Raw genomic sequence first — 15,106 nt, 5'->3', positions numbered from 1 at the left:
AAGAGTGAATTTATTTAAGGTACCTTAATTTAAGGTACTCCACACCAGGAGCAAGGCAAACTACGCTAGTATCACAAAAATTCCACAGAGAACTAGTTTATTGTAAATTTGCACATTATTTTTTCATAGACTGCTCTATGTACGCAAACCTCCAGCTGTCATTACCTGCCCAAAGAATAACAATAAAAATATAATCACCAAGACATGGCAGACTTTCAGGCTAACTTGCCCTTATTTATAGATTAGAGAGCAGACAGGACAAACCTGTCATGAACCTATAACGAACCTTACAGAGGCTGGGTTTCCAAAAACGCAAGGAGAGTCTGATTTGGGCACTGATGCACTGAGTGCAAAACTACCTATCCATTGAGACTCGTACCTGGCGCATGTAATTCTGAGTTAATTGCACAGACACCCTTCTAGGAGTGTTCCTTGACTCTGAGTAAACTCTGAATCCATTGCTCAAAGGCCCCTCCAACTCGGTTGGGGCGTGCCTTGGAATCTACAAGGTTAACAAGTAAACAACATTGCTGTTGACATTTTTAACAACAAAAGCAACACCAGTCCAGGAAACTCAAGCCATGAAAAAGCCCCTCGTATAAACAGATGCAGGAATGATCAACACTTTTCCTGCTCCAGAGGCACATAAAACAACCAGATTTTCAAACCCAGAGTGGGCCAGACAGGATGACACTGTGAGAATGATTGAGCCCTTTAGTTCCCACCACTACAAGGGGAGAATGAGAAGAGACCTTGGAAAGATGCAGATGCGACAGAGGGAATATTAACTGAAGGAGACGGAAGAGAGCTGAGGATAGTTTGCTTCCACTGAGAAACCAATAATCCTTCAGACAATGCCATATATTTCTGCTATAAAAGACCAAGCTGGGCCACTCGGGCTAGGAAATGGAGGAGCTTAAAAAGTCCATAATGTTCCTCTAATGGGTAAGAATTCTGTCACACCAGGACTTCTAACTACACCTTTTCATAGACTAAACCATAACACAATAAACTGAAGTACAGACAGTGAGTTAGGTAAAACTATTCCTGTCCGTATCACCCATCAAGAAATTTTAAGAAATAAATCTGCATATGGAATATTAAATTGGCCATTTAGGACAGACACAGAGTCCTTCTTATTTCAGATATATGTAAACATAACACTGAAGTACTTAAAATACAAAACTTGTGCAACAATTTCAAGCCAGAGACAAATTCATACAGAATCGTGAGCATTCAACCGTGCAAAATTAGCTTTGCATTAGCATTCTGAACTTAAGCAATAAAATAGAAAATAAAATAGCAATGGGAAGCTATCTTCATAATTGATCACTTTTATATGACTTCCTGGAGGACTAACATCAATTATGCTTGTATGTCAAAACAATGTTGGCACGCTGCCAGCGAAGATTCGGGTCAGGGCCACTGATTTATTCATTTATTCCTTTTTGGAAATCAGTGGATGGTGCAGTCACCTATCGGTTGTTAAACACAAACACTATACTGTGAAGAATAAGAAATGAAAATCCAGCACAAATAAAAGGGAAAATGCATTTATTTTAATTTGCTTCATTTCAAGGCTGCAGTCAGCCACCTGTAAGTATTGACTGCCTGCTGGTGGTAGAGTCTCTCTCATAAGAAACAGGTGATTTCTAATTATCAAGGTATAACGAAGTACGTACTCATTCAGAGGCCTTTATTTTTATTTCAGTCGCACACATGTAATCAGTTTCATCAAAAAAGTATGATGTTGTTGATAAAAACTGACTTGGCTTTCAGTATTTTATGGCACAAATGATGTTTCTTTTCCTCAGCTACTTGATAGTGCTTTTCCGGTTACAGCAGATTGGGTGCTTCTTACTGTGCAAGACATTGTTACGTATGAAAACCCCTATCAAAACAGGATATCCAAGGCAATCATTTACCTTATGAACATGAAAAACATGGTGCACATTCCTAAGTAAAGAGAAAAACCCAGCACTGGCATCTGAGGCCAGAGTCTTGCATCAGCAAGCCTGACCCTCCTATAAACAACAGTCCAGTGGGAGGCTGTTTATTACAGATTTATTAGAAGCCTTGTCAATAACTTACTTCTGCTTTTGATAATTCTGTATTCTATTGCCAGGAGACTCATGTTCCTGACGAGATAAAATGAACAGGAAATCCTCTATAGCCTTGTCACTTTTTTCACTAGTAAATAAAAATCAGAACAACCCTTAAGAAATACAGGCTACTGTAAACAGAAGAGAGAAGAAAAGACAAGCATTGCACGTTTTAAATAAAGCAACATATGGCCCTTTTTGCCCTCTCCAATTATAAGATGATAAAAGATCACCTTTATAAAGTAGAATGACCGGATTTTGTGGAACGTGGCTGTTTTGGCTCCAAGGTATTTGTAGCGTTATAGTATCAGAGCCAGGATACAGCTGCCTTGTGACTAAGATGTCGCTCACTGAATAAGTGCTATCCAATCCCTCAACGTCACCAGACATCTGTTTCCTGTTTTCATTCTTTCTTTCACTGTTATCATTTTATCCAAGTTACCCTTTCACCTGAAAACCATTTAGAAGCCTACAGAAACCAGCGCGTGCACGCATGTGTATATTAAAGAAATTGATTTAGGAAAAAAAAACTGCTGAGAGCAATTTGTTCATTTTAATACAAAGAGCACGAGTGGAAACAAAGTTGCCTTCCCCCCCCCCCTTTCTCCCAAAAATACACAATGATACATAAACACTTTTGTCTCCTGGTCTTCACTAATATGACTAACTTCCTTCTTCGCTTCCAGTTAAGTAGCTTTCCTGTTGAGTACCACCACCTCCACAAAATACAATTGTGAATTGATTCATAAAAACAGAAACATTATGGCACAAATAAGGGAAGGCAATAAATACTCTTCCCCCGCCTCCAACTCCTTCCCAAACGGAGGCAGTAGTATTGTAATAACAAAAAGAAGAAAAAAAAAAAAAAAAGGTAAAAAAAAAACCCCAAAAACTATTGATTGTCATTTAAGTTTCCAAACCAACAATCATCAGGATGCAGAACAGGATACATCTAAAGTGAGAAAGTTATTTACTTCACATTCAAGTTAACACCAGCTATACTTTTTTTGGCACATGGTATTATTCTTAATGTGCCAAAAAAAGTCTTGTGCACCTTATAAAATATGAACGTTAATGCCACTAAGAACAAATTCCTGCTATTCACAACACAATTTTATATAGGTGTTGTTTTGCTATGTTTCACCTATACTTAAACCATGGATCAGGAGAAGAACCTTTAACGTGTTGGATGCTATCAGTAACAACTGACAATAGCAGCTGAGGAGTAAGCTGTAAAAATTAGTGACCTTCCATTGTTAACCTCTGAATTTCAGATTAAATAATCAGCATGAGGACAGAAGACTTGTTTTATTTTGTTCTGTGATTACAGCTGCTCAGATTAATTGACAAGGCAGTTTGTTGAGTGAAGCAAAAATCTGGGCTGGTTGACAAACACCAACAAAAAAATTAATCCGCTTCTTGTTATTCTCTGAAAGAAAAAGAAGATATTTTAGATATTTTTTTCTTCTCCCCCCCCCCTCCCCAGCACACAAGCGAAATACAGGTGTTACACAGGAGAAACAGGAGATTCTGGCACTCAGAGGGCTTTCCCTAGGAGATGGGATGGTTTGGCAGCTACAGGAAACTGTAAGCAGCACTTCCAAAGGCACATGAAAATTGGAAAGCAAGACTTATTCTTGTGTTCTGGTCTTCCAGACGGTTTCCTAATAACCAAGTTATCCCTATTTTAAAGCCAAATTCAGCTTCCATTAAAGCTCATATAATTATGAAGCACCTCATTAACTTCTGAGGGGTCAGATCAAGCTCCGATAGATTAACTTAGTCTCCTCTCTCACCTTTCAATTTACTGCTCGGTTCATCATCCTAAATGCCCAATCCTAAACTTCCGTATGAAACCTAGAATACACTTGCTTAGTAATAGGATAGGATTCTGGAGAGACTGATGAAACAAACACCTGTTGGAAAATATTTTTCAAGATTTTATCAAGTTGGTGTGATTAAAATACTGTCTCCCATAAAAATAATTTGTCCCTCACTTCTCACAACATCTAAATTCATTTGCCCACTGTCACATACGCGACAGTTCCTAATCGCGAACTTTGTCCCTTACAACCCCAACCTACACAACCTACTGCCACTGTCTAATATTCATTGTTTCTGGATTCTGCTGTGCATTTTTATTAATGACATTACTTTTATGTCTGTTTTAAACTCTGTTTGAATAATAAAAGCCATTGATTTAAGGTAGCTGTCTTTTAAAAAAAAACCAAATTAGATATAAAGTTCTTTTAAACAGCATACCCTGTCTCCCTCAATTCCACCTGAAGGAATAAGATAAAAATCAAGACCTCCCAAGCTCTAGTGGTATCAATAGCAGTGCCAAATCCAAAACATTGCTATGGAATTGAAAAGGTCAATGAGTTCTTCTGTACTTTGTTATTTCTGGTTGTTCTTAATTTTCCCTGTCAAAAAATTAGATGGCCTACCTCTTAGAGGTAGTCATGGCACCGTTTTCCAAAACATAAAATCCAATGCTATGTAATATAATTATAAAGTAATATTAGCTTTGTACAGCCATGTTTCTGATTTTAAATCGAGGGGGAAAGAAAAGAATAAATTAATTATTAGGTCAAGTTACGCTTTGGAATCATCCTCAGAAATAAATGCAACATCAAAACATTTTGTCTGAAAAAATAACTGGCAAATCATCGCAAGAGAAAGTGCCTGAACACACGCTTTTATGTCAGACTCCACACTGTTTCCAAATGTTAAGACTTTTCATACACTGTATTATGACAATAAAAAAGTTGAGAGCTACACCAGAAGATTGCATAAACAAAAAATTTATGTTTTGTCTAGCATAACAGGAGTCTTAAAAAAAACAAACACCACTTCGTATCCATTATTTCATACCCAGATGTTTCCTGTACACCTGCAGTTGTCTCCAGTCCCGAATTCATGAGCTATAGTATTTTAACAGCCGCTCATCAGTTGGTTTCAGAACTTTCTTGTCTGCCATGTTTACGATCCATCCTGGAGCAAGACCAAAAAATATCTGTCTAGGATCCTTGCGTGCGCTTAACATTTTGAAGAGCTCATCCTTAGTTATGTCTGGTAAGACATAACCATATTTCTTGGCAAGTTCAAGCCTGGCTTCTGCAACCTTAGATGGATCTGCCAGGTACCCACGATTCCCAGCATCTGTGTAGTAACGGACTAGATCTTCAGGTGGAAGCATTCGCTTTGGAATAGGCTGGCCACGCAGGAAAAATACTACTGGCTTACACAGAATTTCTGTGGGCAAACGTGAGAGAAAAATTAGATACTATGCTTTACAATACATATTTAAAGACATTAAATGACACTTTTATTTAAAATTCTGTGCTAATTATTAAACTCTTATTAAAAAGGATCAAGCAAAGAAACAAATATTAAGAATATTCTTGTTCAGAATAAGATAGTCTTTAACAAGTTTCACTTAACCAAACGAACAACTCTGTTTTAACTGATATTTATGGTTACAATCTGGATGAATCATTACTTCTCATACATACAGAATGCCTACTTTGGAAAGACACAATAACTCAGCTAGAAGATGCTATTTATATAAAGGATTGACTTCCAGGTTAGAAGCGATACATTTGCATGGCTATTATGCAGTGTACGACAAGTGTCAAATTTAGTGTTTCTGTAAGTATTTTAAATAAAGAATCAATGCCGTGTGCACCTCTACGGTCATTTGTGAGACTACCTTCTCCTCAATTTTTACTGAATTTGGCAAATTACACTCCAGATCCTTTTAATCTTAATATTTTGATTATTTTCTGAATTGGAAAAAAAAATCACTTTTATCATTCCAGGGTAACATATTTTGCACACTAAAAATGCCTATTCCTCTTGTTCTCAGCCTCATGCACAGATGAAAGCTCCATTATTGTCAATAAAAAGTGCATGAATGAATATTAGGCAGGATGCAGCCTCAAGCAAAGCAAAGCCTCATTCTCCAGTGAAAGTGCTCTGAAAACAATAGCCATTTTGACTGGAACGATTCTGAGCTTCTGTAACTTGGTTATTTCCTCACTTTAACCACAAAAGTATTTTTAAATTAAAAATAAACATCCACAGGGGTTTTTAAATATTTTTTTCCTTGAATTTTCTTAGGATTATTAAACCCTAAGAAGACAAAAATTCAAAGAAACAATCTTTTATTAGTTCCTCTATTTCCAAAGCTACTTGGATTTCTTTAACTGGATGATTTGTAAGTAGCTACTAACACTGGCAGGGCTAAACAGGCGAACATTTTAAAAAAGCAGAACTGTGGATGCATTACAGTTCAACCTTTGTCTAACACTGTGTTACTGAAGCTTTTAGAATAGAAGGAGTTAGTGATTTTCCAGTAAGAACTGTGTTTGAAACTTTGATTTAGATCATTCGGGGGGCGGGCGGGGGGAGGGGGAACAGTCAGAAGTGAAAAGTAATTCTTACCCAAACTCCTTGGATCATAGAATGATGTTGTTACAACACCTCCATTTTTTTCTATGGCTGCAATTGCTAGTTCAGATGCCCTCTGCACTTCAATATTTACTTTTGCTGAAAAGATGTCAGCACCCTGTAAATTTCAAAACATATTAGACTGACATTAAAATTACTATTTTAGGACGTACATTTTTTTCTTCTCTGAAAAGTTGTAAAAAACATTAAATCCTGCAAAATACTATGATTTATCTGTTCCCTACACCAAGACAGGTAACCAAATTGCTCTCACTCAAGTCACCTGGATTGAATGAAAAACATTTGCCAGTCCAAAGTAGTCATACATTTCAGTACATTCTAGTCTTCTGTTCTAAAATTCTAGTTCAACCTCTTGTTATGTGCTCCTTAACTCTTGTTTTTGTAGCCTCTCAGGTCTTAAAATATCATCCTGGGGTTGGAGGGGTTTTTTTATTTTGCTTACACACAGTGCCCTCTAGTGGATTTATTACCACAAAAATTCCACACCAAACGAATCTAGAAAAGCAAAGATGCTTCCAAAACACGGGAGGGACAGTCTGACAGCCTGGCACGGCAAAACTGAAAACCCAGGGCTTTATACTGCCTGAAGTAATAAGTGGCTTGTATGCATACCTCCTCCACCAGCTGGACACCATAATCCCTTTTGAGAGGTTGTACTGTTACACCTCTCGCATTAGTGAGCTGCGTTAAGTCGATTGGTTGCGTCGGGTCAACTCTACCCAAATCAATCAGGTACTGCAGCCTCTGAAGACTGAGTGGTTGATACTGACGTCTGAGGCTGGGGAGAAGAAAACAAAACAAAACCAAAGAATGATAAATTTGCAAAACTGAAGCTCTAATAGGAACTGGTCAACTGAGATACACCACACTGTATTCCATTTTCTACCTACTCCTAAAACTACCAAGTAATTGTTTAAAACACACCCATCCATAAGCCAAAATTTTAAGTTTAATTTAATGCAAGTCCAAGCCCTAGTTACAGTCCTGAACTCTATTATGCCTTCAGGTTTTCTCACACATCCCCACCTCCAATACGATACTAATCTTTTTGCTGTTGCCAAGCTCAATTCACTCCAGAATACCTCTCTACCCGCTGACTGGTAGAAAAAAAAGAAAAAAAAGACTGAAGAAAAAAAAGATGAAGAAATTAAAGTGTCAGCATTTCTTCATAAGACAACAAGATTCTAAATAACTATATATTAGCATCTTTTATAACTATATATTTCTATAGTATATACATTTTTTTAATATATATGTATGTATATATCTATTCTGTAACTATATATAACCATCTTCAAAGTGAATCCAGTTGGTAGCTTCACTGACACATTCAGAAAATCTGGGCAAAAAATACACAGTCAAAACCAAATATATCCTCCCCTCCCATATAAATTTAGTCAAAGACTATCAGCCAAACCCTGTGCGTGCTCCTGCATACCATTTACGCTGATGCTCAAAATACAATCAGTTTAAATCATCATTACTGGAAACCTGTGAGTGGTAGCAGAAAAACTGAGAAGCTTATCTTTGTTATTGGCAAGCTAAGTACGACAAGACAAGCAACCGAATTTGCACCATCAGACAGATCCCAACAGAGCAAAAGTTCAAAAAGTGGAGGAACACCACTGCAGACAGAAGAAAGAGCAAGGTGAAGATAAACCAGCAGAGACGTTGCGCAGCGTGCTCCCATCCTGCCACAACACTCTCTCTCAAGTGCACTTAAAATGTTCACTAGAAAACTATTTACAATAGCCTGGTATTGAAATTTTGCCAACAACACTAGGAAGAAATTACAGAGTACTTTGTTTCACATGCTGTCAGATGCAGTTAAAAACAGCAAGACCGTATTAATTTCTTGTCACTGCAGAAACTTGGATTTTTGCTGTTGGTTATTCGTGTGCTTGCGACCACCGTTAACATAAAACGCTCAGTGTCTGCATTCTGCAGCATTTCCCTTGTAGGATTGTGGATCTACTGCCTTCAGCTATCAGAAGTGCTGCCCACTTATTCTTACAACAGGTTAAGCAAACAGCAGGAAATCACAGTACTTGGAAATATAGTTTGAATCACACTTCAAAACAAGCAAGACTGACAGAAAACCTCTGATAATCAGGGAAGGTCTGTAAGTCATACTGCACGCATAAAGAATAGAAACATAAAAATGCACAGCTATTTCATGAAGTTATAACAGCAAATGAAACATAAAATCAAATTGTAAGTTTAACAATTCACAAATAAATTCACGTAAGTCCTTCGATTCTTAAACTGTCTGCTAGGTTTGGCACACTGTTGATACTACTGCCTATAATAATTTCTGTATCCATACAATGCTTTAATGACCATACCTAAAAGCAACAAAATGGTTAGTGACCAAGGTAACATAGGTACCTTCTTAGGAAACAAGAACAGCTTTAAACAACAACAAAAACCAACTAAACAAAAATTTTTAATTTTCAATGTAGTGAAGGACATTAATAACACGCTGGCAAACAGATCTCCAGCTAAGAACAGTGACTGGTTAGAAGAATAATTTTAAAAGTTAAGAAGCAGAAAGAAGGACATGGCATAAACAAGCACAATGTGAAGAGGGGACAGAACAACTGTCAAACAAGGCAGAATGTCTCTGAGGAGAACAATTGTGAAAGATGACTTAATGGCTTCATCCAATAGATCTGATATTAAAGGTCTTGTTAAGATCCTAGGTGGAACAGATGGAGTGCAGACAGACAAAGACTGCAGTGTTGCAGGACTGAAAAAAAAGCGTCATGAAGAGAAGTGGAATTGTTTGGCTAGCAGCAGATCAGAGCTTCAGGTGAAAAAAGCAGAGAGAAATAACAAAGGAAGGCTTTGGGTTACACTTCCATGCCTAACATCCTCGCTCATGTCAAGCCAACTGTTCCCAGTCAGTTCAACAGGTTATCTGTTGCGCAGACAGGCAGAGGGAGAAACAACGGTGTATGGAGGAGTGGTCCGAGGAGAAACACACTCAGCTGTAGGCGGAAGGGTAACCTGCTACATACGAGGGATTATGCAAAGAAAAGGGCAAATAAGCAGAGCTGTAAAACGACAGAGAGAAATTAATTAAATAATAATAAAAAGAAATCATTAAAAAATGATCTCACAAAAAATGGGAGATTCTGCTCATGAGGAAGCTAACAGTCTGAGAGGAATGCCTCACTGTCAGTTAGGCCTGCTTTGGCATATTAACTTCTGGCTTCAGGGGAAAGACCAAGAAAAGCAGACAATGATTAATTTCTGAGTAATGTCAAGAAACTTACCTATGTCCCTCATTAAATCCATATTTTGGTATGGCCAAGTAAAATGGAGTTTGACCACCCTCAAAGCCTAATCGGGGGCGATTTCCTCTTTGTCTTTCTCCTTTGTGACCTCGACCACACTTCCTACCACGGTATCTTCCACGGCCACGTCTTCTCTCCTTGAAAACAATCCATGATATGTTTAGTCAACTACTTTGGAGATAAGTATGTATAAAACATAAGATTTCAGAAATATAAAAGACTGAGCAAAATGCTGATTCTTGAGGAAAAATTAAGAGATTGCTCTTTTCTAAGGGGAAAAATAGTCAGAAAAGCAGTTAAGGTGATTTTTGCACAGCACAGCTTAAGGCAGGCACCACAATGTTTATATGAACACATATTGTGATAAATGGAATACTAGTATTTAATCCTACCTCTTACACCATGCACTCTCCAAGTTAGAGAATTTTCCTGAATTAACTATTGATACTTCCTCCTATTTCCTAAGAGAGTTGACCAGTGCTCAGAAGTTTCCGAACACTGACAGTGAAAAAAGATATTAAAAAAAAAAAAAAGAAAAAATCTACCTCATGGGGCAGGGACGCAGTTTATATATGCTATGCACACAAACAATTATTTTCATGGACTCAGACTTTCTAAAAGAGTCTGCAACTGTAGTCAGTAGTAACTGCAACAAATCAAAAGAGAAGATTGTATTTTAAACCTTTATTATTTTTTAAATTAAGGCTGTGATACTAAGCTATTAGTTCCCCAAGCACTTTAAATTAGCCTTAGAGCCATATGTAGCAGTTCAGCAATCTTCTTGTGTTCTTGTGCTCACCTCTTGTTTGTGCCAGCAGAAGCACCTGCACAGCTAAATGGTGAACAGGATCAAAGGGATAAGTGAAGGTAAAACTTTTTTTTTTATTTTAAAATCCAGGTCAGTCGCACCATTCAGTACAATTCATGGGTATGCAAATATCTCTATAGGATTATAGAACCATCAGTGAGCAAGGGTGGAAATGAGCAGCTGGGAGTGACAAAATTTCCTGCATAAGGTGACTTCATTTAATTCATGCACTGAAGAATTTGCAGCACTAAGGCTCACTTCAACTTTTTTTCATGTTTTGTCAGAGCTAAAACAGAGCCACAAGCTTCAGAATCTCAATGCCATGCTGCACAGGGTAGATTTCACTGTTCACCCCCAAAAGGCACAATCACATCTGTGCATTGCTTCGATGGATCCATTTTATCTTACAAAATTTCTCCCATTTAAGTGAACATTCACTGGAGTGTGAACACATATGGAAAGAGCAATGCCATGCTGCTAACCAGTCTCATAGCTGCACAACACAATCCACACATTTGCTATTTTCCATTGTGTTCCTCAATGTGAATCAGTCAGGCTGGGAAACATATAAAGCAACACATTCTAAACAGCATTTATACTGCTTATACGCTAACTTTGTTTAAGTCACAGCACAGTCACTGCTGGATCAATAATAACAAATAATTCATTACTAAAGAGGCTACAGTAAGCCTCCTCGATTTCCCATTTTTTGTATTCAACACTCAGACAGCCAAGCTTCAAGCACCCTTAATCCTACAAATTGTTCTATGTGGTTAGACTGCAGCACAGAATATTGAGTAAAACTCAGGTCTGAAAACTGCTCATTACATCACAGTACTTGATTATTAGCCTAACACCACAGAGACATAAAAATTCATGTTTTATGCTCTTTATTGTGTCTGTAAGTTTTCCAAAGCTATGGAGCACTTAATGTGTAATGAAATATTAGTAAAAAGTCAGTACGGACATACATCAGAAAAAAAAGCATTACTCTATTTGAAGCTTCAGCTGACCTAAGATGCACGGCTTGCTTGTATTAATGCTAAACAGCACAGAGTTTAAATGCAGTTTTATGCTAGACTAGACTACCCCTGCCACCAGAGGAAGATGACTTGTCTCCAGCTCACACACTATGCGTTATTCACAGGGCCTCTTGTGCTGCCACAAGTGGTTGTGGGGCTCCACGTTGGACAGGTCAGGGAATTAAACTAGATGAAAACTGATTTTTGTCTAACTAGTTTTCAGCTGGTTTAATTCCCTGCTCTGGTTCACCCCACAACCTCTAGCAGCAGTACAAAGTACACAGCGGGTATGAGCAGCTGGAGGCAAAGAGAGGACACAGGTGGCCCACGCTTTCTGGCAGTTGCCCCTGTGGACACCAGATTACACAGTGACTTTGGTTAATACAAACACACCGACAATATCTGGTCACAAACAGAGTGTAATCAGTACATTGACCAGATTTTAGACTGTCAGAGGAGCCAATCAAAAACTTTTTTTTTTTGCTGCAACTTCTGTTTGTGAAGTGAAATGTTCTTCAATGTTCTTATTTGAGAACTTCACTGATCATGAAATAAGGTTATCAGACACCAAGAGAAAAATACCAGAGAAACAGAGCTGAGGTCACTTGTACAAACTTTAAGTGAAAGCAAACAGAAGTACCATGGAGAAAAAAATGCTCATTTCTTATATGGAGTTGCAAGTTGCTGGCTAAAGACCTAGTGAGTGTACAAAAATCTTTACTTTCAAGGTTTAAAAAAAACAAAATAAAGAAAAAAAAGGCATTTTTCTAAACCCAACAGCTACCTTGAGAAACAAAAAGTCCTGAGACCTAAGACTGGTAGGAAAGCATTAGTTCTAGTAAACTTCAAATTCAGACTATCTCACAACTTCTGGATGCTAAGCCTGAAAATACTGTTTGGGAGCCTGGATTAGTTTGGAAACCCTTACGAATCACCACTCCAGTGCTGTACAGGGCTGCTGCTTTCAGCTCCATTTGACCCTGGCCAAGCTGGGTGTTTGTAGCCCCAAGTGAAGTAGCTTGACGGGGAACCCCAACAGCTGCAGGGGGGAAGAATTTCCATTCTCCTGCCTTGTCATACGTCTAAGGGGTTACAACTATGCAGCACTTGCCAGCTCTGCAGGCATCCCTAGAGAGCCTTGAGCACTGACAGGGCAGTGCGATTTGGTGCTCCCTGTCAGTTCTCTGTTCCTGTACCTTTAGCCCTTGAACCTTATCCCCCTGTTCATTGATATGTCCCCCAGACCAGGTGGGTTTCTTCCTGGTTTCTTTTCTTTACTCCTCTATCACTTACAATGAGACAGGGAAGATAACATTTAGTTTGTTTTTGAGAAATCAATAGTAACAAGAAACACTGGCTCGCATCACATTCCTCTTATTTTTAAGCCTTTCAACCTTCCCTTCACAAACGTGTCACCCCCTCCCATAAACACTTGGTATTCCGTACTTTTTTAACGCTTCCACAGGTCCCCCAGCGATGGCCCTTAGGTTTAGCTAGGGCCGCTCACCAGCCAGTTTTCTGCGGAGCTCGCCTCACGCACCGGCTACAGGACACGCGAACGGAAAGCACAGGGCCAACATACACGCACACACAACACTACCACCCCCTCCTCTGCCACCCCACTCCTATTCCAGCCAGACCGCTCTCCTGGGCCCGCCACAGGCTCCCCAAGGGCTTTCCAACAGCCCCCGGGGCAAACGCCAGCGGGGCCGGACGCGCCCGCCACCGGGGGGGAAGCGCGCTGCCGAGCCACCCGACAAGCTGCAGGAACTCACCCGCTTTTTGGAGCCGGGGCTGGGCCTTAGGTTGGCCAGACTGACCCTGGGCAGGGACCGGAGCAACTCCAGAGCCTTGGCGCCGCCATTCCCGCTCATGTCCCCTCACCTCCCAAGGGCAGCCGCCACCCTCGATTGAAGCGAGGCGCTTTACGGCAGGACCGTAAACCGCGCTTCCCGCCCCTTCCCGACAGTGTCGCGCAGCCTCCCCCGCCGGCGGGGCGGGTCCCGGGGCTGCCACCCACACAGCGGCACCGGGGAACGCGAGGAGGGGGTCATTCCACGGCGCGGGGGTGGGTTCACCCGGACCCAGAGAACTGAATTAGGTGATCTGCCGCAAGGCCGGTTCCCGTTATGAAAGTCAGCCGGTGCTTGGCCGTGTTCATATCCAGCCTTCAGCCCTGAAACCTCTGTATGCGCAAAACCTGCCTCCATGTTGGTGGTCTGCTGCGGGCGGCGCCCTGGGGAGGGGGTCGGGCAACAGCCCTGCCTGTTCTGGGAGCGAAGGAGGGTGAAACGGGAATGGCGTGGCGGAAATCAGTGACTTTCAGTACGGAATCTGTATAGCTTCTCACCCCCTTCAAAAAAATTAATAAAAATTATAACAATGGTATGGACAACCATCTCACCTACGTCCATTTCAGCCACTTGGAGAGCAAAAAATACATAGTTCAGAGCACGCTTTGCCTTGCAAAACTCTACTTCAATCAAAAACTTAAAATCAGGTAGAAAAGTGTCATTCGTATGACAGGTATCTCACTGTAAAGAGACAGCCAACTCAAAGTCTTTGAAAGGTTCATCACTCAGATGCTTTCAGCCATTCCTTCAGGATTTCAGGAGCTCTGTTCCTTCAGCATTTGCCTGCAGCCATCAGGCTGCCCCATGCCCGCAGAGGCCACCCCGCTACCTGAGGCTGGCGAGTGCCCGACCCAGGCAGGGCTCGCGTCTCTCTGGTGACCCTGAGCCATGCTAGCAGCAAATGGGAATTCAGGTAAGATCATTCCAGCTGCATGGATTAAAAGATTAAAAGCGAGGTCTAATTCTGAGCAGACCAACGACCTAGGCTGGAGGCTCGCCAGCAGGCCACCCTGCGGGAGTTACGTTTATGTGGCGAATAGCATGGTGGAGAGGGAAGACAGAGTTTTGTTCTTGTCCCAGAAGGATGCTCTAAAGCAAGGGGCAGGTTCGGCGTACTTGATAAGCACCTGAGATAATGTGAAGCTCTTAATCTTTTCAGAATCTTTTATGCATAAGTTGTATTTTCTTAACAGATTTGGACCGGGTACTGTGCATGAGGCAAGAACACACACTAAAGCAGACATAAATCAAACCACGAAAAGCGACCTGTGAAAATAACCCAATTTTACCAATAACAGGGATCTCCTGGCATAAACAGTAGGTATCAAAGCAGCCCAACAACCATGGCAAAGGAGGTGGCATGTTTAAAGTTACACATCTGGTGCAAAGGTTTCTCTAAAATGTTTTATGCAGCCATGCCGATAAAAATATTAACACTGTTGAGCAAAAGCTTTGTGAAAAAACCTCCCTGCCTGGTATGGAACATGCCAGTGGGAAGGATGTGAAAGAAGCATAGCACGCTCTCAGCTGCTGTTTGAGCTGCCAAAAA

At 40.3% G+C, this 15,106-nt stretch overlaps 1 protein-coding gene and 1 long non-coding RNA gene across 2 annotated transcripts; both read right to left on the bottom strand.

Annotated features, from left to right (window-relative positions):
- Nucleotides 1-1,679: 1,679 nt before the first annotated feature.
- Nucleotides 1,680-2,163, bottom strand: LOC142053405 (uncharacterized). The gene is made up of 2 exons (XR_012659207.1): nucleotides 2,092-2,163; nucleotides 1,680-1,891 (listed from the first exon to the last, which is right to left on the bottom strand). It is a non-coding gene; the product is annotated as an uncharacterized LOC142053405 (long non-coding RNA).
- A 1,232-nt stretch (nucleotides 2,164-3,395) lies between these two features.
- On the bottom strand, nucleotides 3,396-13,674 carry MRPL15 (mitochondrial ribosomal protein L15). Its single transcript, XM_075085023.1, has 6 exons — nucleotides 13,480-13,674; nucleotides 9,854-10,011; nucleotides 7,188-7,353; nucleotides 6,549-6,672; nucleotides 4,977-5,357; nucleotides 3,396-3,531 (listed from the first exon to the last, which is right to left on the bottom strand). Exons 1-5 carry the CDS (start codon nucleotides 13,576-13,578, stop codon nucleotides 5,020-5,022), a joined length of 885 nt encoding a protein of 294 aa, XP_074941124.1. The 5' UTR covers nucleotides 13,579-13,674; the 3' UTR covers nucleotides 3,396-3,531; nucleotides 4,977-5,019.
- Nucleotides 13,675-15,106: the final 1,432 nt, after the last annotated feature.

Source organism: Phalacrocorax aristotelis, chromosome 2 (assembly GCF_949628215.1).
Source record: "Phalacrocorax aristotelis chromosome 2, bGulAri2.1, whole genome shotgun sequence".
Taxonomy (NCBI): Eukaryota; Metazoa; Chordata; class Aves; order Suliformes; family Phalacrocoracidae; genus Phalacrocorax; species Phalacrocorax aristotelis.
This window is presented reverse-complemented; position numbering and strand designations above follow the sequence as displayed.